Source organism: Zeus faber (assembly GCF_960531495.2).
Source record: "Zeus faber genome assembly, chromosome: 9".
Taxonomy (NCBI): domain Eukaryota; kingdom Metazoa; phylum Chordata; class Actinopteri; order Zeiformes; family Zeidae; genus Zeus; species Zeus faber.
Genome location: NC_137197.1, coordinates 2,927,213 through 2,951,570, shown reverse-complemented (window position 1 = coordinate 2,951,570; position 24,358 = coordinate 2,927,213). Strand labels below are relative to the sequence as shown.

The 24,358-nt window shown below is 45.8% G+C and overlaps 1 protein-coding gene across 1 annotated transcript in view; it reads left to right on the top strand.

Moving 5' to 3' along the window:
• cadm2b (cell adhesion molecule 2b) overlaps nt 1-24,358 on the top strand; it is a gene marked incomplete at its 3' end in the record, with an annotated part of 70,951 nt that overhangs the window by 28,464 nt on the left and 18,129 nt on the right. The window contains exons 3-4 of the mRNA XM_080006466.1: nt 13,046-13,198; nt 14,722-14,859. Coding sequence (XP_079862592.1) covers nt 13,046-13,198; nt 14,722-14,859 — 291 coding nt within the window. The remainder of the gene's footprint in view (nt 1-13,045; nt 13,199-14,721; nt 14,860-24,358) is intronic.

Below are 24,358 nucleotides of genomic sequence, written 5' to 3'. Positions count from 1 at the left end.
GAAACAAAACGTATGTAAACAAATCGTATGTAAACAAAACGTATGTAAACAAAACGTATGTTAACAAAACGTATTTAAACAAAACGTATGTAAACAAATCGTATGTAAACAAAACGTATGTAAACAAAATGTATGTTAACAAAACGTATTGAAACAAAACGTATGTAAACAAATCGTATGTAAACAAAACGTATGTAAACAAAATGTATGTTAACAAAACGTATTTAAACAAAACGTATGTAAACAAAACGTATGTAAACAAAACGTATGTAAACAAAACGTATGTAAACAAAACGTGTGTAAACAAAACGTATGTTAACAAAACGTATGTAAACAAAACGTGTGTAAACAAAACGTATGTTAACAAAACGTATTTAAACAAAACGTGTGTAAACAAAACGTATTTAAACAAAACGTATGTAAACAAATCGTATGTAAACAAAACGTATGTAAACAAAATGTATGTTAACAAAACGTATTTAAACAAAACGTATGTAAACAAAACGTATGTAAACAAAACGTATGTTAACAAAACGTATTTAAACAAAACGTATGTAAACAAAACGTGTGTAAACAAAACGTATGTTAACAAAACGTATGTAAACAAAACGTGTGTAAACAAAACGTATGTTAACAAAACGTATTTAAACAAAACGTGTGTAAACAAAACGTATGTTAACAAAACGTATTTAAACAAAACATATGTAAACAAAACGTATGTTAACAAAACGTATGTAAACAAAACGTATTTAAACAAAACGTATGTAAACAAAATGTGTATTAACAAAACGTATGTTTACAAAACGTATTTAACCAAAACGTATGTAAACAAAACGTATGTTAACAAAACGTATGTAAACAAAACGTGTGTTAAAAAAACGTATTCAAACAAAATGTATTTAAACAAAACTTATGTAAACAAAACGTATGTAAACAAAACTTATGTTAAAAAAACGCATGTTAACAAAACATATGTAAACAAAACGTATGTAAACAAAACGTATGTAAACAAAACGTATGTAAACAAAACGTATTTAAACAAAACGTGTGTAAACAAAACGTATGTAAACAAAACGTATTTAAACAAAACGTATGTAAACAAAACGTATTTAAACAAAACGTATGTAAACAAAACGTATTTAAACAAAACGTATATAAACAAAACGTATGTAAACAAAACGTATGTAAACAAAACGTATTTTAACAAAACGTATTTAAACAAAACGTATTTAAACAAAACGTGTGTAAACAAAACGTATGTTAACAAAATGTATTTAAACAAAACATATGTTAACAAAACGTATGTAAACAAAACTTATGTAAACAAAACGTATTTAAACAAAACGTATGTAAACAAAATGTGTATTAACAAAACGTATGTTTACAAAACGTATTTAACCAAAACGTATGTAAACAAAACGTATGTAAACAAAACGTATGTAAACAAAACGAATATAAACAAGACTTATGTAAACAAAACGTATGTTAACAAAACGTATTCAAACAAAACTTTTTTAAACAAAACGTATGTAAACAAAACTTATTTAAACAAAACGTATGTAAACAAGACGTATGTAAACAAGACGTATGTAAACAAAACGTGCATTAACAAAACGTATGTAAACAAAACGTATGTAAACAAAATGTGCATTAACAAAACGTATGTAAACAAAACGTATGTAAACAAAATGTGCATTAACAAAACGTATGTAAACAAAACGTATGTAAACAAAACGTGCATTAACAAAACGTATGTAAACAAAAAGTATTTAAACAAAACGTATATTATTAAAACATGTATTAACAAAACCTATGCTAACAAAGTGTATGTTAACAAAACGTGTGTTAACAAAAAGTGTGTTAACAAAACGTTTATTAATGCGTATTAATCCGTCCATCCTTGCATCCTTCCATCCTTCCATCCTTGCATCCTTGCATCCTTGCATCCTTCCCTCTAGCGCTGCTGCAGAGAGAGAGTGCAAAGTTTGAACGGTATTAATATCTCGAAATGTTCCTCTTGTATCAACCGCTTTTTTCCGAATATGTGTAAAAAAAACCCTGGTTTGAGGTCACTGGGACAACTCGTGAAAAATGCAGTTTTATTTTTTCTCAGTTCTATTTCTGACTGCGGTGCTGGTTTCTGTTGTGTTCTGCTTCCTGCTTGTCGTGGCTCAACTCCACTTTTCCACCGTGTCCATTTCTCTGTTTAATCCCTCGGGTGTGAACGACAGATCGGCCATGTTTGATCGTTTGCTTTTTTTTTTTTTATTTATCCCTTTCACTGTGGTTTTGTTTCAGATTGTCACCCTTGTACTTTTACCAAACTATTTTTTTTTTGCACAAGTAATCCAAGTGAATGAAGTTTGTGAGAATTCGGAACCAAATCAAACTGCCGCGAACAAATAATGTGGGTAAAAATACATCTGCTTCACCTTCTCAAATTATCCGAAAGTAATCGGGCGACACATTCCGAAAATTGAATCTGCTCTCGCTCTCTGCGCCGTGTTCAATCATAACAAGATAAGGATGTTCGTCTGGGAGTGATAAAAAGAGGTAAAACAGTATTAAAACGACCCTTTTATACCCTTGGATGAGGTGTAGTAAAGGAAAAACTAAAAAAGAAAAACCCAATTCTCTGGATCATACCCATTCTATTTGATACCTGCTGTGTCAGGAAAGACAAAATCTGAACTTTGCCCTGATTATAATTTGTTTCGTCTTTAATTTTGGAACATCAGCGCAGAATATGAAAAGTCCCAGGGGCGGTCGAGGGGTGGGCATGCACCGCCAGAATTTTAACCGACAACCGCCTCCCATAAATCCACTCGGGCAGCCGCAGCCAAGGCTGCGCGTCGGGCACACGAGGAAAGAAAAAACACGTTTATTTGAAGGTCCCTCGTGCGTCTCTGGACTGAAAAAAACGAAACCTTTCCAAATATTGTCATTAGATCAAATTAATCTAACCTCTGCGACACATCCGAGGGATTCAAACCCACAGCCCGGGGCATGTTGACGCCGCCGGCTCCATCCTTCAAGTCGGAGCGACGCCACCGGGAGGAGGTGAGGCGTCCAGGGTGGGGACGGGTGACGGCGCCCGTCCCTTCATGTTTCTCCAGAGAGTCCGTGAAGGATTTGAAAGCAGCTCTCCTCCTCGGCCCCGGCTCGCTGGGCCCCGGCTCGCTGGGCCCCGGCTCGCTGGGCCCCGGCTCGCTGGGCCCCGGCTCGCTGGGCCCCGCTGGCGTTAACCTTGCTGAAACGCCAAAGTTGCTCCATATGGGCTGGACCGTCCCGGCACATTTGTCTCGCACCGGGCACATCACTTCTCTTATATCATGCCAACTGGCTCCCTGGCACCGGGCTCCTCATCCATTATGGATATCTGAGTCTTGGGCTGATTGTTGCCGTCTCGGAGGCTCGGCCGCTGAGAGGCCGAGGGCAGACGAGTCCAGAGCGTCGAGTCCCAGCGCATCCCCGTCCAAGAGCCGCGGAGGAAGGAGATGGATTGCTTAAGAGCCGGGCCAACAAATCATTCATACATTAGGCCAATTAGCTGAGACCGCTGAAGGGGAGCGGCTCCGCGGTGGGCCGCCACTACGAGGAAATCGATGTGGACCATATGTCTTTTTGTGGAATTTCCCCTTTTCATACGTTGCCGGGGTTATGAATTATTATTACCGAACAGGACAAATGAGATCAGCGCTGTCCTTCGCTGTCCACATAATGATTTACTTTTGGCTTCTGCGAGAAGAAAATAGGGGATAAAAATCCAACCTAAGTGGTGATGCTGTGGAGAATGGTAATGAGACTCCCAGAGACAGACAGAACAGATACTGCAATATGAATAATTCAGCTAATGGGAAGCTATTCTGTGTTGTATGTCAAAGGTAGATAATAACCAACGGTGAATTTGATCTGTGTTCTGTTATCATTGATAAGCAAGAGGTATATTTGATCTCACCCTCTCACACCTCATCTCCATTTCATCTAGCAAATGTTTATGGTTCGTCATTTATGAAATTTGATAGGGACATTCCACTAGGAATGTAAAGGTCACAGAGCAAAACGTGTCTTAATTGGCTTGTAGTAATCAAAATGCTGTTATGCGCTAAATGAATGTTCTGATGTGAGCATTAAAACACTCATTAGCCTTGGAGAATGAAGGATAATTACAGAGGACGCAATAACCAACAGCACAGCACCAATTAAAGAACATTTACACCACGACTCGGGTAAACACACGAGGTGTGTGCGTTGCGTGTGATTGCAACAAACACTTTACCTTGACTTGGTGACCTCACTATTTAGAAATCTCTGTTTATCTCTCTGCTCCATTACTATGATATCCCCAAAATCGATATAAATATATGAATCTTTGTCTGTCTTTCATCTTTCACCCTCTTATTTGTTTTTCAAATAATGCACCATTTCCTCCGAAAAACTGTTTAATATAAATCATCCACAAAATTTGTGGATCTAGTTCTTAATTTTTGTGGAACTTCCAGGAAGTTGATTTAATCTAATCTTTAATCTTCCTGGTTTGTAGTGGAACAAAATAATTCCAACATACTAGATCTTTTCTTGCTCCAGAGAGAAATCATAGAATTGCCCTGGACAATAGTATTGACACATTTTAAAAGTTAAGTCAAATATTCTGTAATGTACAGTTATAAGGACTCATTAAACCAGTCTGAATGGAGAAACATTCTCATTATGCAATTTCATGTCACTGTGTACCACACTGAGCACAGAGCAGCGTGGACCGTCTCACAATGTTCACCTCCAGATGTTCCTGTGTCCACCACACAATGTTATCAAGAAGCACACGAGCCTCGGCCCTGCCACCAACCTCCCTGGCTGAGACCAAAAGAGAGAAGCTGACAAGAGGTTTAAGGCCATGGTCTTCCATCTAGAAGATCATGGGTCTTCCATCTTGAAGGTCGTAGGTCTTCCATCTAGAAGGTCGTGGCTCTTCCATCTAGAAGGTCATGGTTCTTCCATCCTGAAGAACATGGGTCTTCCATCTTGAAGGTCGTGGGTCTTCCATCTTGAAGGTCGTGGGTCTTCCATCTTGAAGGTCATGGGTCTTCCATCTTGAAGAACATGGGTCTTCCATCTTGAAGGTCGTAGGTCTTCCATCTAGAAGATCATGGGTGTTCCATCTTGAAGGCCATGGTTCTTCCATCCTGAAGAACAAGGGTCTTCCATCTTGAAGGTCGTGGGTCTTCCATCTTAAAGAACATGGGTCTTCCATCTTGAAGGTCATGGGTCTTCCATCTTGAAGAACAGGGGCCTTCCATCCTGAAAAACATGAGTCTTCCATCTTGAAGGTCGTGGGTCTCCCATCTTGAAGGTCATGGGTCTTCCATCTTGAAGGTCATGGGTCTTCCATCTTGAAGGTCATGGGTCTTCCATCTTGAAGGTCATGGGTCTTCCATCTTGAAGGTTATGGGTCTTCCATCTTCCAGTCGGACAATGACCCAAAACACACTTGAGCCAGATACTTCGGCGTAAGAATAAATGTCAGTTGCTAAATAATAACGTAAGAATCGATCTATTTCTGTCTCAATTACCAATGTCTTGGTGTTGGCTAAAGCTGGCAGGTTCAACAGCCAACTTGAAAAAAAGAGATGTTGAAATACAGTCCTCGCTTTGTTTTCTCGAGGGTTCTTTTCTCTTTCCAGCGCTCTGAACCATCTCCAACCGTCTGTCTCTCTGTCTCTCTCTCTCTGTCTCTCTCTCTCTGTCTCTCTCCCGTTCTCTCTGTCTCTCTCTCTCTCTCTGTCTCTGTCTCTCTCTCCCTCTCTCTCTGTCTCTCTCCCTCTCTCTCTGTCTCTCTCCCGTTCTCTCTGTCTCTCTCTCTCTCTCTGTCTCTCTCTCCCTGTCTCTGTCTCTCTCTCCCTCTCTCTCTGTCTCTCTCCCGTTCTCTCTCTCCGGTTTCGACAAAAGACAGAATCCTGCTTCTAATGGACACGGCAGATCCCGTTCCCTTCAATCAAAGACTAATGGGCTTTTAAGCGCGCTGCTTCACCTTCGGCAAAATTTCACTGAAATATGAATTTGCAGTTATGCCACACGCTGCACGATGAGTGCTAATGCTCATACTGCACGCTGAACCCAAACCTCCACCTGTTACTTTGCCCTTTCAACACTAGATAATTCCATGGACTGTACATTTTTAAGAGCTGATTGCTGATATCGTTGTTCTACTGCTCGAGCCGCTCAAAGGACGGTTTTTATCTCTGTTGGAGAGACTGATCCATCGCTGCGTATTACAATTAAACTTATCTCATGTCCCGTAATTTGGGGGGAGATTATTCACAGGAGCGTGTTTCACCAGCTGAGGATGAATTGTAGCCTCGCTGCGGGGGGCTCTTCCTCATCCCTCCCTTCTCCCCGCTGTAAGTGGTGAAGAGCAGTCCAATTTGAGGAGCATCTGCCGGGTGGGATCTCAGAGCGCAGGCAGGAACAATGGCCCTCTGGAACAACGCACTTTCCTTCTCTTAATTGCAGCCACATGTGCGGTGGGAGGCAGCGCCCCGCCCGCACCGCTGGGCCTGGAACCAGCCCACCGCCGCCCACACGGTCGCTGAGCAGGAACGGCGAGGAGCAAACACTCTAATTGCAACGACCGCAGCTCCCGCCCGGCGAGGCGAGCGAAGCGCCAGGGCCCCCGTGTTGGAGCCCAAAGACGCCGATCGCAGATTGGCTCAAAGTGGCCGCAGAAAAAAGAAGAAGAAGAAAAAGAAAAAAAAGCCAAATCTCAAAGCCGTCGCTGTGGACACAAACACATTTGGACTGAGCAGTGAAGAGCCACAGGCTCATGTCCAGCACTAATGAATAGATATAAAATGGGTTTATTCCTTAAAATTTGGAATACAAACTTAGTTGTAAAATAGTTTTGCTGCTCGGGGGAAGTGCGTAGTTAAATGTGCTCGGCTGGTCTGCTCCTCCCAAATCCATTTACACTGCTTCAATATTTCACTCTTAAGATGGTCAATATATGTCTGTACAGCAGTACAAGTTAAATCATTCTTTGATAAAATGATCCATTCCTCATATAAAACTGACCAAACTATTACATGTGAATTATTTGAGGAATTATTTGAGTGATGATGGGAATCACTTCAAAAGGTCCCTGAACTATTTTAAGGATTATTTAAGAAAGACTCTGAGTCGTTCAACGTTAATAATTCAAGAGAAATAGTGATTGACCTCTTCAAGGTCTACACTGATGACCCAAAACTGAAATTGACTATAATATTTATTTTTAATAAATGCATTTTGCTTTTGTTATTGTTACTATTTTATGGCCTTCTATTAATGAAAACTACTTTGCATGTAATGTGCTATACAAAAAATAAATAATAATAATTACCATTATTATTATTATTGTTGTTAGTATTGTTATAAATAATAATAATAATAATAATAATAATAATAATAATAATAACTATTATTATTATTATTATTATTATTATTATTATTATTATGACCATGTCATAATAATAATAATCCTCATGAAAAAAAATATAATAAATGTGAACCTATAAGATGTGGGCTCCCTGGCCGACGACGCCCATCCCACTGATGTGGTCCCTGGTGCAAAGGAGTGTGAGATGCTCCGTGCACACATCCTTCAACCCCCGCGGGGCAGCGGCCGTGCGGCCCGCGGCCGCGGGGAAGCGGCACTGTCAGTTTTAGCGATCTGAGACAGCCTTGGCGGGGCCTCCATCAGCGGAGATGTAGTGCACATTAAGCTGCCACGCTGCAAGGCTGCGGCACATGCAAGGTCAGGCTGCAGATTTATGACGCCTTCTGAGCGGAACGAACAGCGCAGCGGCTGTCTGGGGTTTGGGGGGAAATGAACCTTTTCATCACATTGATTTCCTAAAGCACCTGGAAAAGAGCTTTGTCAGCCGCTGGCATTCGGCTCTGATTGTGACAGATCTGCCTAAAATCGGAGCTGCGGTCATAGATTACACGCGTCTCTCTGTTATTTAAGCGTTTACCCACCTCGGCCTATCGCTCTGACGTTGGCCGATCACAAAAAATGGAAGCTGTACAAAAAACCGTCCTTCAGCGGCTCTACGTTCGGCGTGTGCCGCACAGGCACCGTACGGTTCCCTTTCTCAAGTGCCCACCCGGGGAATTATTCGGCGCCTGGGTGTGATTTCGATGCTGACGCTTTTCACAAACTGTCCTTGTGTTTTAAAAACGGTCTGTCCTGACGTCTGACGTCCTGGGGTCGCTGAGTGCGTTTTTACCCCCTGATCTGACCCTCACGCCGAACCCCCCGCCCCCTCGTCCCCCCGCCCCCCCCGTCCCTGGTCCGCTCCCGTCTTTTCGGTTGTCGTGCGAGTCAGAGTGGACCCCCCCCCCCCCCCCCCAAGCTCCGTCAAGGATGTTGGGCTACGATGGCAATCCGCTGAGCTTGCATTTATTTATTTTTTGCTTGGCCTTGTTTGTCAGGACGCTGGTGAAGCTGTTGTATGTTTGTTTTGAGCGCGTGGAGCACGTTAGACCTGCGCCGTGGAGCTTACGTGCGGCGTGGAGGCAGCGTGCGGCGCGGAGGCAGCGTGCGGAGGCAGCGTGCGGAGGCAACCTGCGGAGGCAACCTGCGGTGCGGAGGCAACCTGCGGAGGCAACGTGCGGTGCGGAGGCAACGTGCGGTGCGGAGGCAACGTGCGGAGGCAACATGCGGTGCGGAGGCAACGTGCGGTGCGGAGGCAACGTGCGGTGCGGGGGCAACATGCGGTGCGGAGGCAGCGTGCGGAGGCAGCGTGCGGAGGCAACCTGCGGAGGCAACCTGCGGTGCGGAGGCAACCTGCGGAGGCAACGTGCGGTGCGGAGGCAACGTGCGGTGCGGAGGCAACGTGCGGAGGCAACATGCGTTGCGCAGGCAACGTGCGGTGCGGAGGCAACGTGCGGTGCGGGGGCAACATGCGGTGCGGAGGCAGCGTGCGGAGGAAACGTGCGGAGGCAATGTGCGGTGTGGAGGCAGCGTGCGGTGTGGAGGCAACGTGCGGTGCGGAGGCAACGTGCGGTGCGGGGGCAACATGCGGTGCGGAGGCAGCGTGCGGAGGCAACGTGCGGAGGCAATGTGCGGTGTGGAGGCAGCGTGCGGTGTGGAGGCAGCGTGCAGTGCGGTGTGGAGGCAACGTGCGGTGTGGAGGCAGCGTGCGGTGCGGTGCGGAGGCAACGTGCGGTGTGGAGGCATCGTGCGGTGCGGAGGCAACGTGCGGTGCGGAGGCATCGTGCGGTGCGGAGGCAACGTGCGGTGCGGAGGCATCGTGCGGTGCGGAGGCAACGTGCGGTGTGGAGGCAGCGTGCGGTGCGGAGGCAACGTGCAGTGCGGTGTGGAGGCAGCGTGCAGTGCAGAGGCAACGTGCGGTGCGGAGGCAGCGTGCAGTGCGGAGGCAACGTGCGGTGTGGAGGCAGCGTGCGGTGCGGTGTGGAGGCAGCGTGCGGTGTGGAGGCAGCGTGCGGTGCGGAGGCAGCGTGCGGTGCGGTGTGGAGGCAGCGTGCGGTGCGGAGGCAACGTGCGGAGGCAATGTGCGGTGTGGAGGCAGCGTGCGGTGTGGAGGCAGCGTGCAGTGCGGTGTGGAGGCAACGTGCGGTGTGGAGGCAGCGTGCGGTGCGGTGCGGCGGCAACGTGCGGTGTGGAGGCATCGTGCGGTGCGGAGGCAACGTGCGGTGCGGAGGCATCGTGCGGTGCGGAGGCAACGTGCGGTGTGGAGGCAGCGTGCGGTGCGGAGGCAACGTGCAGTGCGGTGTGGAGGCAGCGTGCAGTGCAGAGGCAACGTGCGGTGCGGAGGCAGCGTGCAGTGCGGAGGCAACGTGCGGTGTGGAGGCAGCGTGCGGTGCGGTGTGGAGGCAGCGTGCGGTGTGGAGGCAGCGTGCGGTGCGGAGGCAGCGTGCGGTGCGGTGTGGAGGCAGCGTGCGGTGCGGAGGCAACGTGCGGAGGCAATGTGCGGTGTGGAGGCAGCGTGCGGTGTGGAGGCAGCGTGCAGTGCGGTGTGGAGGCAACGTGCGGTGTGGAGGCAGCGTGCGGTGCGGTGCGGAGGCAACGTGCGGTGTGGAGGCATCGTGCGGTGCGGAGGCAACGTGCGGTGCGGAGGCATCGTGCGGTGCGGAGGCAACGTGCGGTGCGGAGGCAGCGTGCGGTGCGGAGGCAACGTGCGGTGTGGAGGCAGCGTGCGGTGCGGAGGCAACGTGCAGTGCGGTGTGGAGGCAGCGTGCAGTGCAGAGGCAACGTGCGGTGCGGAGGCAGCGTGCAGTGCGGAGGCAACGTGCGGTGTGGAGGCAGCGTGCGGTGCGGTGTGGAGGCAGCGTGCGGTGCGGTGTGGAGGCAGCGTGCGGTGTGGAGGCAGCGTGCGGTGCGGAGGCAGCGTGCGGTGCGGAGGCAGCGTGCGGTGCGGTGTGGAGGCAGCGTGCGGTGCGGAGGCAACGTGCGGTGCGGAGGCAGCGTGCGGTGCGGTGTGGAGGCAGCGTGCAGTGCGGAGGCAACGTGCGGTGCGGAGGCAGCGTGCGGTGCGGTGTGGAGGCAGCGTGCGGTGCGGAGGCAACGTGCGGTGCGGAGGCAGCGTGCAGTGCGGTGCGGAGGCAGCGTGCGGTGCGGAGGCAGCGTGCAGTGCGGTGCGGAGGCAGCGTGCAGTGCGGTGCGGAGGCAGCGTGCAGTGCGGTGTGGAGGCAGCGTGCAGTGCGGTGTGGAGGCACAGCTTGTGATGAAATTTTAATTTGTGCCGGGGGGGTGGGGGGGGCGGTCTATTTGTTGTGTTGCTCGTTATTAGATAATGAAGAGTCGCTGATACGACGCTTCTTGGGCCCATCCATTTCACCGCGGCAGATCATTTCTCTTTCCCGCGCTCACGGTTATGTGAAAATGATGATGAAATGATACAGAGTTAATTGGAAGCGAAGAATAGCATTGTTGATAATGACCTGTGTCTTTGTGTGTCTAATAACCGGTTCAGCCAAACTAATTCAATTGCGCGTCCTCGCCGCTTGTTTATCACCAAAATCAGATGTGAGTTGAGCCGGTGATTAATAATATTCAGGGAGATGTATTTAGCGTTCTTTATCTGATAGGGCACCACTTTGTAATGGCCACGTTGATTAAAACTAATCAAGGCCCCGTCGCCTCCGCCTCCGCCGGCTTCGCCCCGGTGTAATAGAGCGGAGATGTAGGAGGTGGAGGAGCGTCCGGGGGCTTCGGGGCCCTCCAGGGCCCCGGGGCGGACGGAGGATTAAGAAGGCCTAATTTATTCAACGGAGAGCGGCGTCTCGCTCCCACGGGGCCCGGACGCCGGTAGCAGCGGCTGATATGGGGGATTTGAAACGGTGTGAGAGGTGACGGCTCATGGAGACGATGTGTTCGGGCTTCATCGCCGCGTCTCCGCGGCCGACTGGGCTCAACTCGTAGATCTACTCAACGTAGATGTGATGGTGATTATTTGGGCCTTTTTTGGACCTGTTCACATGGATAGACAGATATGTGGATACATAGATGGATAGATTGACATGTAGAAAGTAGATAAGTAGCTTATTGATACCCAGAGGGAAAGCTCACATCAAAAATGGGCAAATATAATTAAATTATAATACAAACAGAAAAAAGAAAATGACAGTTTGCAATAAACCTGAGGACTACCTGAAACAAATGGCAGTTTAAAGCCATATGAACTAAGCTAATTAAAGCTAAAATATTAACTTGAATATTGAAAAATATGGAACTATGGGACTATAATAAACAATTACAATTTAATCTCACTAAAAAGCTATGATAAACAATAAAATATGAATTTGGCTTTTACAATAACCTACTGATGTACAATAAGTATAAACCTAGAATTAACAAAAACAATAAAAAAAAAAAAAGCCAGAAATCAACGTTTAAGCAAGAACATTTCATCAGTATTGTTGGCGCTGTAAGTAATATATTTAACATTAGATCCCAGTAAAATAAACATGTAAAATCCCTTCTGCGTAGTACTGGGACACAGTGAGAACATCCTGGTTAGCCTGTGAGGGAGAATCCCTTCATGAGTAGGGAGTGGGAGTAGGATTTAAAAATAAAAATGAATACATACGTTTCCTCTGCACGGCTTCTCAGTGTGAACGATGAATGAATGAATGATGCGGAAAACAAACGGGTGCAGCGTGCGTCCTTTTTCATCAGTACCAGCCTTCTGTGTCCGTGCTGTTATCACCCGTAATATCTTTATTCCTGATATTATTCCTTTCAGTGTGTTCTTATTTTGGTTGGTTATTATGCTGTCGTTTGGCCACAACCCACTCACTGATTAGTATCTGGAGGTTGGAACTGTGTCGCTGGAGGATTCCCATTGAAACGGGAAAAGAAAAGGGTTTGATGGAGATTGGGGCCAGGAAATAACAACGGGAGCGGGCGTGGCTCCGTGTGCACGGTGAACCGGCGCCACGTCGCCGACGCACGTCATTGAGCTGCAGGACAAAACTTGTTTGTTTGTTTTTTTTGCATTTGAGCTCTGTGTGGATAGGAGCGACGGCCGACCGCGCCAAACGTTGGTAATTGTAAATGATGTGGAAAACAGTGGAATGTTTCTGGCGCCGTCGCGGCCACGGGCGTGTTGGGATCCACCGACTGAACACACAGTGGAATGACCTTGTTCAAGAGGGACGGATCCAACCGTCCCATAACAGAGCTGAATGTGAATCTATTTTATCTAATTATATTTGTCTTTATTTATTTGTCTATTTTTTTGTCATTATTTTAAATATTTAAATGTATTGTATTTTTCTTTTTCTTTACCATGTGAACAACAAACAAAATGTGAATGTAAATCTATTTTATCTTATTATTTTTATATTTATTTATTTGTTCTTTTTGTATTGTATTGTATTTTTATTGTTATTTTCCTTTACAGTTCTTACACAGGTAATGGCTATGTCTTGGTTTTTAACCATGTTCTTCTTCTTCTTCTTCTTCTTCTTCTTCTCTGTTTTGTGATGTAAATATTGATGTCACTGTGTTCTGTCTCCCCTCCCTCCCCCTCCCTCCCCCCAGCCCTCCGGGACAACCGGATCGAGCTGGTTGTGGCGTCGTGGCAGGAGCTGACCATCACCATCCACGACGTGTCGCTGTCGGACGAGGGCCAGTACACCTGCTCCCTGTTCACCATGCCGGTGAAGACCACCAGGGCCTTCCTCACCGTGCTGGGTGAGCCCCCTCATCCCTCCATTGCCCGTCTCTCCGCCACCCAACATCCCTCCATCTCTCCCCCTCCACCTCCATCCTCCGGCGCCTCCTCCCATTTCTCCGCCAACTCCATCGTCGTCTCCAGCGTCCGTCTCCGCCTCTCCATCGCTCCGTCTCTCCAGCACCCAAAATCATCTCTCCATTTCTCCAACTCCATCTCTCCATCTCCATCCCTCCATGGTCTCTCCATCATCTCCCCGTGTACTCTGGGAGTTACAGGCAGTGAATACGTTTGAATTACTTCTGACTTAACGTATTTAAATAAAATGCCACCGCTGGCTCATTTCTCCAACCCAGTGAAAGACGTTGTGGTTGTGTTTAAAGGAGACCTCTCATGCTCCTATTTACAAGTTCATACCCGTCTCTGAGGTTCCCAAAACATGTGTTTGAAGTTTTTTGCTGAAATTACCACATTATGCATTTGAGGCATGGTAACACGCGTCCAATCCACCCTGTGTGAAAACAGCATGTTGAAGTGGGAGGAGCCTCCCTCCACAGGCCCCTTGTTCTGTGAGCCAATGGGCTTTGAGCTTCACTTCCAGGTTTCTTTGTAATTTCAATTTATGGCTTCACCAAAACCTGTTTCTGGAAAAATTTGAAGCGAAATGAAAAAAAACAATGGATCCAATAATGTGGGAAAAAATGGAATGAAAAATTAAATCTCATATTAACATGTTATACATATATATATACACTATACACATATTAATTTAAACTATTTACAACTTGCAAAAACCCTGTCTCTGTCTTTTATTATGATTGAGGGTTAAGCATCAGAAGCATTTTCAAGATGTCTGTTCAGGTTCGAGTGACATTGTGATCATTTCAATTCATCTTAAATGCGTCAAACAGACAGAAAAATTATTGTCCGATGAATTGGTTGCAAATTAACAGCTAAGCCCAGCACTAAGTGCATTTTTTTTTTTTTTGGTGTGTTTCTTGTCATTTACATTAATAAAGGTGAAAATAGGGACAGATGTGCACATCTTTCCACGGTTGATTCATTAAAACAAATGTCACCTAAAGATCGCAGCATCTCCTTCACCTGGAAGAATGATCCATACAAAACAGCATCACGCCGCAGGCAGAGAAGGACATTATGTGTACAGCTGAATGCAGCGCTGCTGAGGGGGAACAGGGCACTGGTTCTGTAATGTAAGGGACAGACAGACAGACAGACAGACAGACAGACAGACAGACAGGCAGACAGGCAGGCAGACAAGCAGGCAGACAGACAGACAGGCAGGCAGACAGGCAGGCAGACAGACAGACAGGGAGATAGATTGATTGATTCATTGTCCTCAAAGAAGAAATGAATTTCTCTGGTTGGCACGGCAACACAGTGACCGATATTCCTGCTAAATAAAAACATGTGTGAACGAGGGAATCTTCATGTTTCAGTCATGGACCAACCAGGAAGTGGGACAGGAAGTCAGTCCCTGCTCGCCGCCTCATCTCCTGTGTTTCATTGGTCTTCTCCCCAGGCGTGCCCGAGCGGCCGGAGATCACCGGCTTCACCAAACCGGCCATGGAGGGCGACATGATCACCCTGACCTGCACCACGTCAGGCAGCAAGCCAGCCGCCAGCATCCGCTGGTTCAGGAACGACAAGGAGGTCCAAGGTAGCTCCAACATGGCATACTACATACTACATACTGGAGTACATGCTACAAAGTGCATACTACATACTACATACTGGAGTACATGCTACAAAGTGCATACTACATACTACATACTGGAGTACATGCTACAAAGTGCATACTACATACCACATACTGGAGTACATGCTACAAAGTGCATACTACATACCACATACTGGAGTACATGCTACAAAGTGCATACTACATACTACATACTGGAGTACATGCTACAAAGTGCATACTACATACCACATACTGGAGTACATGCTACAAAGTGCCTACTACATACTACATACTACATACTGGAGTACATGCTACAAAGTGCATACTACATACTACATACTGGAGTACATGCTACAAAGTGCATACTACATACTACATACTGGAGTACATGCTACAAAGTGCATACTACATACTACATACTGGAGTACATGCTACAAAGTGCATACTACATACTACATACTGGAGTACATGCTACAAAGTGCATACTACATACTACATACTACATACTGGAGTACATGCTACAAAGTGCATACTACATACTACATACTGGAGTACATGCTACAAAGTGCATACTACATACCACATACTGGAGTACATGCTACAAAGTGCCTACTACATACTACATACTACATACTGGAGTACATGCTACAAAGTGCATACTACATACCACATACTGGAGTACATGCTACAAAGTGCATACTACATACTACATACTACATACTGGAGTACATGCTACAAAGTGCATACTACATACTACATACTGGAGTACATGCTACAAAGTGCCTACTACATACTACATACTACATACTACATACTGGAGTACATGCTACAAAGTGCATACTACATACTACATACTGGAGTACATGCTACAAAGTGCATACTACATACCACATACTGGAGTACATGCTACAAAGTGCCTACTACATACTACATACTACATACTGGAGTACATGCTACAAAGTGCATACTACATACTACATACTGGAGTACATGCTACAAAGTGCATACTACATACTACATACTGGAGTACATGCTACAAAGTGCATACTACATACTACATACTGGAGTACATGCTACAAAGTGCATACTACATACTACATACTACATACTGGAGTACATGCTACAAAGTGCATACTACATACTACATACTGGAGTACATGCTACAAAGTGCATACTACATACCACATACTGGAGTACATGCTACAAAGTGCCTACTACATACTACATACTACATACTGGAGTACATGCTACAAAGTGCATACTACATACCACATACTGGAGTACATGCTACAAAGTGCATACTACATACCACATACTGGAGTACATGCTACAAAGTGCCTACTACATACTACATACTACATACTGGAGTACATGCTACAAAGTGCATACTACAAACCACATACTGGAGTACATGCTACAAAGTGCATACTACATACTACATACTACATACTGGAGTACATGCTACAAAGTGCCTACTACATACTACATACTACATACTGGAGTACATGCTACAAAGTGCATACTACATACTACATACTGGAGTACATGCTACAAAGTGCATACTACATACTACATACTGGAGTACACGCTACAAAGTGCATACTACATACTACATACTGGAGTACACGCTACAAAGTGCATACTACATACTACATACTGGAGTACACGCTACAAAGTGCATACTACATACTACTTACTGGAGTACACGCTACAAAGTGCATACTACATACTATATACTGGAGTACATGCTACAAAGTGCATACTACATACTGGAGTACACGCTACAAAGTGCATACTACATACTACATACTGGAGTACATGCTACAAAGTGCCTACTACATACAACATACTGGAGTACATGCTACAAAGTGCATACTACATACTACATACTGGAGTACACGCTACAAAGTGCATACTACATACTACATACTGGAGTACATGCTACAAAGTGCCTACTACATACAACATACTGGAGTACATGCTACAAAGTGCATACTACATACTGGAGTACACGCTACAAAGTGCATACTACATACTACATACTGTGAGCGAGTGGGCGTGTCGCGTGTTGATGACGTCTCTATCGTGCGTCAGTTATTTCCCTTTGTGCACGGAGCGTAGCTGCTTCCGACTCCTTTCTGCTTTCCTTTTATATTCCTTTACACTCTTTAGTTTATATTACGTCCAAATACATGGAGTATCAACCCCAAAAGACATAAGTCGGTAGCCTCGTCCGCAATCTGGTATGTGGCTAAAACTGCGCAGGGTCATTGCGTCACGTCCTGCCTCCTGCACGCTCTACCCAGGCTCCGCCCCTCGTCTAAACCAAACTCAGTATTTCCAGGTGGTGTAAACACGTCTGACACGGATAATCTCCGGTTGTGAGCTGCATGTGTGAAAGGGCCGCTCCGGACAATTTCCAGACCTGATTTTCTGGACTTCGGACTTCATGTGAGAAAGCAGCTTAGGTCTCTTTTTTCTTCTTTCTTACTTGTTATATAATAACTCAAATCAAAATGTGGTCTCAATTTATTGATTTATTTAGTGAGAACCGTGTTGAGAACTTTAAATTATTTTCACGGTTCTTTGGCTTTTTCGTGTCTTTGTACTTTCTACACATACATGCAGTATATTCATACATACACGTAACCTCATATGCATATAAGGTATATTGTAGTTTTTAAAATATTCTTATATAAATAACACAAAATCATTATGCAATGTCATTTGGTTTGCGTTGTTGAATTCTGATGCTGAATGGGCCAACCCTGATGTTTTTCTTTCCATCTGATCGTTAAGAAGCAGATCAATACATTAGATTCGGCTTCACCCGCCACTGAAAAGTGCTGACGGAGACGTGGCGTCGGGAGGTGCAATGGGAGCGCAGAGGGCTGCGGCATAACACGCAGCGAGACCTTCCCTGTCTCTCTTCATCCAATTCTATTCTCTGTCTCTCTGTTTCCTGGTAGCATAGCAACACTTGCTTACTCAACTGCTTGCCGGCACTTTCCAAAAAGCCCTGAAAGAAAATAACAACTATATCATTAAAGTCGGTTGTCGGGTGGAAAAGTGACGTTTCTCCTGCGTTCCCGCTTGGGTTTGAGAGCGTCGCTTTCATGCCATGCGCTGCCGAGCGGCGGGCGTTCTTTCATTGAGGCTTTGTGCCGTGAGAGTCCTTTCTGCCTTCTTGTCGTTCCGTTGGCAAAATCACGTTCCCAATGGCCCACCCCCCCCCCCCCCGTCGGAGCGACGGTGCGTACACAGATGTGGTGTGAAGCGGCCGGTGGAGCCGGGCCGTCCGTCCGTCCTGCAAGGTAACTAAATAAAATCTGCTGCTCCTCTCTTAAAACCGGATGCATCAAAACCCAGAAGCCGAACGGCAGAAGAGCAGCAGCATCAACAATTCGACAAGCATCACATTCCAAAAGCTGTGACTGATCCTGTTTTCATGCAGCGCTACGCCACGAAGCACCAAACCCTCAAGGGAACCGTCGTTTGTTCGTTCTCTTTTTGGGGACGAGCCAATTATCTTTTTAATGCCAAACGTGATGAAGGGAAATAATAAGGAAAAAACGTTATTCGCGGCTGAAAGTCCCAGCGCTCCAAAGTGACAGCAAAGGTGAGAGGCCAGCTCCAGCCGCCATCTGTGGAAGAATCTGTAAAACTTGACAGATATCATGTCAATTAAAAGGTGGTGTTAGGATCCCAGTTTCTGCGATAAAGTTGATATGTAAATATGAATGTGTGGGAATAGCGTCTCCTCTCTTTACTTAAGATGAATGTGTTTGTGCAGGGTCCCTGAAAAAATGAAAAAAACTCAAATAAAGTCAATAAATATTCGGGGATCGTCTTCAATCAGGGACCGCAATAATAATTCTCATCTTTTATTAATGAATATCCCGGCAATGTGACTTTGCCTTGGCAGCGTCAGAAGGATGCTTTTATGTACTGTACTCTTTAATCTCACACACACACACACACCAGACACACACAGACACACACACACACACACACAAACACACACACACACACTTGAGCAGGAGGACTTAATCCCCCTCATGTACATGAAGCAGATCTCCACAGGTGGAGCCACGGGGAAAAGCGCTGCGGGGGCAGTTTCTTAAGCGCTGCAACCAAGTGGGTGAAGCTGCTTCAGCCGGAAGCTCCACGTTAGAGATGAAGATCTGAGGTATCTGGTGGTGCATCACAGTATTGGGTGGATGGGGATGAAGAGATCTAGTTCTTTACCCTGTTGGGTGGATGTCATTTTTGGTTCTTCACGGTGTTGGGTGGATGTGGATGCAGAGATTTGATTCTTGACCCTGTTGGGTGGATGTCGAGCTGTGGTTCTTGACACCGTTGGGTGGATGTGGATGTAGAGTGCTGCTGGTTCTTCAGGATGTGTCAGCTGGGCTCAGACTGCACTTCCTTGCTCAGTATGCAAATGGACTTTTCTTTCCTCACTTATTTATATTCTTTAAATATTTATACTATATATATATATATATATATATATATATATATATATATATAGTATAAATATTTAAAGAATATACTGGTACAGACCAAACAAACTAGTCCAATCTAAACTAACTAGTCCAGAATAAACGAATTAGTCCAGACTCCAGACTAAACTAACTAGACCAGCGTCCAGACTAAACTAACTAGTCCAAACTAAACAAACTAGTCCAGAGTCCAGACTAAACAAACTAGTCCAGACTAAACAAACTAGTCCAGAATCCAGACTAAACTAACTAGTCCAGAGTCCAGACTAAATGAACTTGTCCGGACTAAACTAATTAGTAACTAGTCCAAACTAAAGTAAGTAGTGAGTGTCCAGACCAAACTAAGTAGTCCAGACTAAGCTAACTAGTCCAGAATCTAAACCAAACAAAATAGTCCAGACTGAACTAACTAGTAACTAGTCCTGACCAAACTAACTTGACCAGATTAAACAAATTAGTAGCTAGTCCAAATTAAACAAACTAGTAACTAGTCTGGACTAAACTAAGTAGTCCAGACTAGGACTGGGTGGAAAACATATGATGAGGATCGTTTTTCCATGTGGATCATTAAACCTTAAGAGTTAAACTTTAGAATATAGTTCATTAATAATAATCATAACAATACAACACTGAACTGTGCAAACATGCTTTATCTGCCTCAACAGAACAATGTCTGCATGCCTTATAACTTATTAAAATAATGTCAATGCAACTAAAAGCTGAGACTATCACAGGGGAGGAAACATTTCAAATGTTCCTCGAGGTTCAACCAAGACCTAAAAAGTAAACAAGTGGACGACAAAGGTTCTGGCACAAGAACGCAACTGTAAGATAAAGAAATATTAATCACATATGAATTGACATTAATTCATGTTCTGTCTCTCAAATGTTTTCGAGGTAGAAACCTGAGTGAAATGCGCTAAATGTAAACAATGTCAACCAGTCATTATGCCACATCTTTTAGCGTGCGCACATCATTCCCAACCCCATCGTAGGTTTTCTGCCTGAAAGACGAGGGTGTCCACAGTGTCTGCGGCAGGACACAATATCGCCACCAGTGCTCAGAGTACACTCTGAGGCTGAGCTGGAGGCAGGAACACACAGGTACCGCTGGGTGAGCTGCTGAGTGGACGTTCCACCATGCCAGGGGGTCGGTCTGCATCAAGAGCCAGCGGGTGGCTGCTCTTGACCACAAGTAGCAACACAGTGGGACTTCTTGAAAGGCCACCCAGTGTGTTCGTCTGCATTTTGGCTGGTGCAGCTGCAGCATCTCCTCTGCCTCCCCCCCGGTGCACCACATCTGAATGTGTGAGTAGCTTGTGATGTCCTTCTGACGATCCTCCAGCATCTGAGGCCAGAGCTCTTGATTTCACAGCCCCGTTCTTGTCATCTGTGATGTAGCCGGTCTTGAACCCAGGATCAACTAGGGATGCCGTGTTCAGGGGGGTCATCAGTGGCAGCGTCATCATAGGTCTCATTCAGAAGCTTATGACAGTGGCCTTGGTGGAGTCATCAGCCTCTGGCTTCAAGACCTCCTCATTGAAGAGCTGCAGCACAGGGTTTGGGTTAGACACATTCACGTGTGCTTCACCAGAAGGGCCATCAATGAAGTCAACAAGTGGATTGAAAGCCTTGAGGACAGACTGCCCTGAGGGACCCAAGTGCCTTGTTTTGTTAATCACTGATAAAACCTTTGCAATGGTCTTCTCCCGCTCCAGCGCTTGTGCTATCATGGCACGGCGGCACCTCCGCCCGGTGGGTGATCCTGTATTCAGCTTGTGCTCGGGTGGTTTGAGCTCCTCTTGAGCGGCTGCTCGTCCTCGTTTCTTTAGCCGCGAGAAAGAAAAAGCGTTGACCACTTTTTTTGCACACACCCGGGGCTCCTTGGCTTCTCTTGTCTCTCACATTATATCCCTCTGAAGATAAAGAATAAAACTGAATATGGGCACATTTTGTAAAACTATATTGTAAACTTAAAAGGCAAAGTTTATAACAATTTGATAAAAAAGTTTTTGTGATAATAAATGACAATATTGAAATCAAGTTGAGTACTGTGCGATTGCAAGATGAAATTTTGAATTCCGACACATCATTGCAGATACAAATGTTTGACTATTATTATGATTAAAGTTGTCACCATGTCATCACCTCCTTGGCGGAGGTAATATAATAATGGTAATGTCTGTCTGTTGGTCTGTTACTCAGACATTTAAAAATGTTCTATGTTTGAATAATGAACAAAAATGACAGCGATACAAGATGTGCCTTGTAAAATTAATTTGGATATAATTATTAAATCCTCACCGTGCTGTTTTTAGAGTGTTATTTTTACAGCTGAAAACCCAACATTACGGCATAACTCTTTTCTCGGTCGTGTTCATTAACTTACCAAGGGCTGGATGCAGCCGGCAACCCAAACACTGCGGGCGAACCCGATCTTTAAGTGAAACAGCCTTGACGATGTTTGCACCATCGTCGTTGTGATGCACGCCTGTCGCCCTTCGCTAAGGCCCCAAGATGAGAGCGTCTTCCAGCCCAGGGCTTTTTATTTTCGGCAGTGTGGCCTTCCGGAAAATATGCCGTCTGCAAGCATCTGCTTTGAAGAGCCCACTCCGTACTCCCACTCCCACTTCGTACTCCCACTCCGGCTCGTATGTGGCTCAGATGTACGGCTGGACCATAGGTTGGTGTCGGTGGTTGTGGCAAAGTATCTCACATCCCTTAACCAAATTTCTGGCTTTCCACGGCACTCTTGGTAAAGACGAGGCAGTGCAGTTTTGGAAAAGTATTATCTGCCGGGAGTTCCTACCTGGAGTCCAGCACTTTAGTCAATTTCCTGAACCCGTCCTTCTCCCCTGCGCTCAGGGGCATCATGTTTTCCGCGATAGAGCAAGAAACTGCGCTTGCTATATCCTTGCTCCTCTTTCCTGGCTTTTCATATGTGGCAATGGTTTGGTGGCAATTTGGTGACGCCCCGCTAGCGCTGCCAACAGCGGAGGAGCCACGAGGACGTTGGACGAAACTTGCGACTGGACGAATGTCAATGGGGTTGCTGGGATGGTACGTTTGCAGGGGATTGAAAAGGTTTGTTTTGTTTGCCATATTTTGACGTCTTAATCCGCACTTTGCCGCTTTTGAGACATCCAAACCGCTTCCATGTGATTGACGACGTGTGACCTTTTTAGTCAACAGTTTCCTCAGCTTTGGAGGATAACACGAGTTCATTCGACTTCCACAGTTGCTTTTGGGCTCCTCCGTTCCACTCAATACCCATCCACATTTAAAGATGTCCAAAGTTGATCATTATCAACATCAATGTTCCCCCCTATCCAGATGCTTTCATCGCCCCGCTCTGGTCCAGACTTAACTAACTAGTAGTCCAAACTAAACTTAACTAACTGGTCCAGACTGAAACAAACTAACAAGTCCTGACCACCAGGGACATTATGACTAAACTAACTAGTCCAGACTTAACTAACTAGTCCAGACTAAACAAACTATTCCAGAATAAACTAGATAGTCCAGACTAAACTAACTAGTCCAGACTCAAGCTCCTCCCAGTGTGTCCTGAGAGATCCTATGCGTCTTGTGTTGGTTCTCACCTGATTTAGAGGCGAACGCTGTGAACAGATCAGGACCTTCTGATCGAATCAGGACGTACACTGCGATCGGATCAGGATGTACTGATCGGATCGGATCAGGGTGTATTCTGCGATCGGATCAGATCGGCTCAGCACGCGTTGATCGGATCAGGCCGTACTGGTCTAACTCCAGGTCTGAAAAGCTGCTGCAGCTGCTTTCTGCCGTGGCTCAGAAGCCGTCGCAGTAAATGTGGCTGTTTGTCTCGTTCTGTGCCTCCCCAGCCCCGCCCCTCCGGAGCCTCCGGAGCCTCCGGAGCCGGCTGCGGCGGGGCTCTGCGGGCGCTTCTGTATCTCATATATCAAATACTGTATGTGCACGGGAGGCCGGGTACAATCACGATCAGTGCCTCCAACCGCCGCCTCGTACACAGATATGCTTTTATTAGTTTACTTTTCGTCAGAGTGGGGTTTATGAAGCCGGCGGGGGGCACCGACCCCTGTGCCGTGCATCTTCATGTCAAGGAAGGGCGGCGAACACGGGCGGCGCCAGAGGGCTTCGCTTTAAAACTTCATTTCCATGTCAAAGCGTCAAAACCAGAAATTGTCAATCAGCACCGTGGATCCAGGTCCTCTTCGGAGATGCATAAAAGCTTCCTTCAGAGAGCGAGCGCTGCCGCGCGAGATCACTGGAGCTCTGTCTGCTGTCAGTCAAAGCACCCCCAGGGGGCGGGGCTGCAGCAGGTGTAATAGCATAAACATGTCATATTTATTTCATGCTCTGATGGTTTGTTTTTTCAGCAACTTATGAGAGCGAAATTAAAAAATGCCACTGTCATCCAGCGCCAAATAATTTGTTTGCGCAGGATAGAGCCACACAAATGAGCTGCCATGCGGAATGACAGCTCTGTGCAGAACAACCTGCACACACATGCACACGCACACACACACACAAACATCAGTGATCCATTTCCAGCTGTTAAAGAATAATCCCATATTTTCAAATTTCATGTCAATTACTAACGTGTTGTCGCTAAACAGCTGAGGATCGGGATCAGCTGCTGGAAAAGCTGCCAGGTACCATCCTTAATATTTCCATTTCCTACATTGTGTTCCCTGAGCGATGGGAGCTGTAAGAGGAAATTCCGTGAATGACATTTTCCACACATCTCTCCCAGGTCTTTAACGTGTCACCAAACTGGAACTAAATCCCTCCTCATCTTGAGTTTGAACGTTGCGATTTCATTAAAATGCTCAATATTACATCTGTTGAGTCGTACACACTGAAGATAAGAACATATAAGACCAGATAACACGCTATTACAAGACTTCCTTCATCCCTGGGGGGGGATTCTGGAATTTTCAGATCAAATGACTGTGTTTTGGTGAAACTGT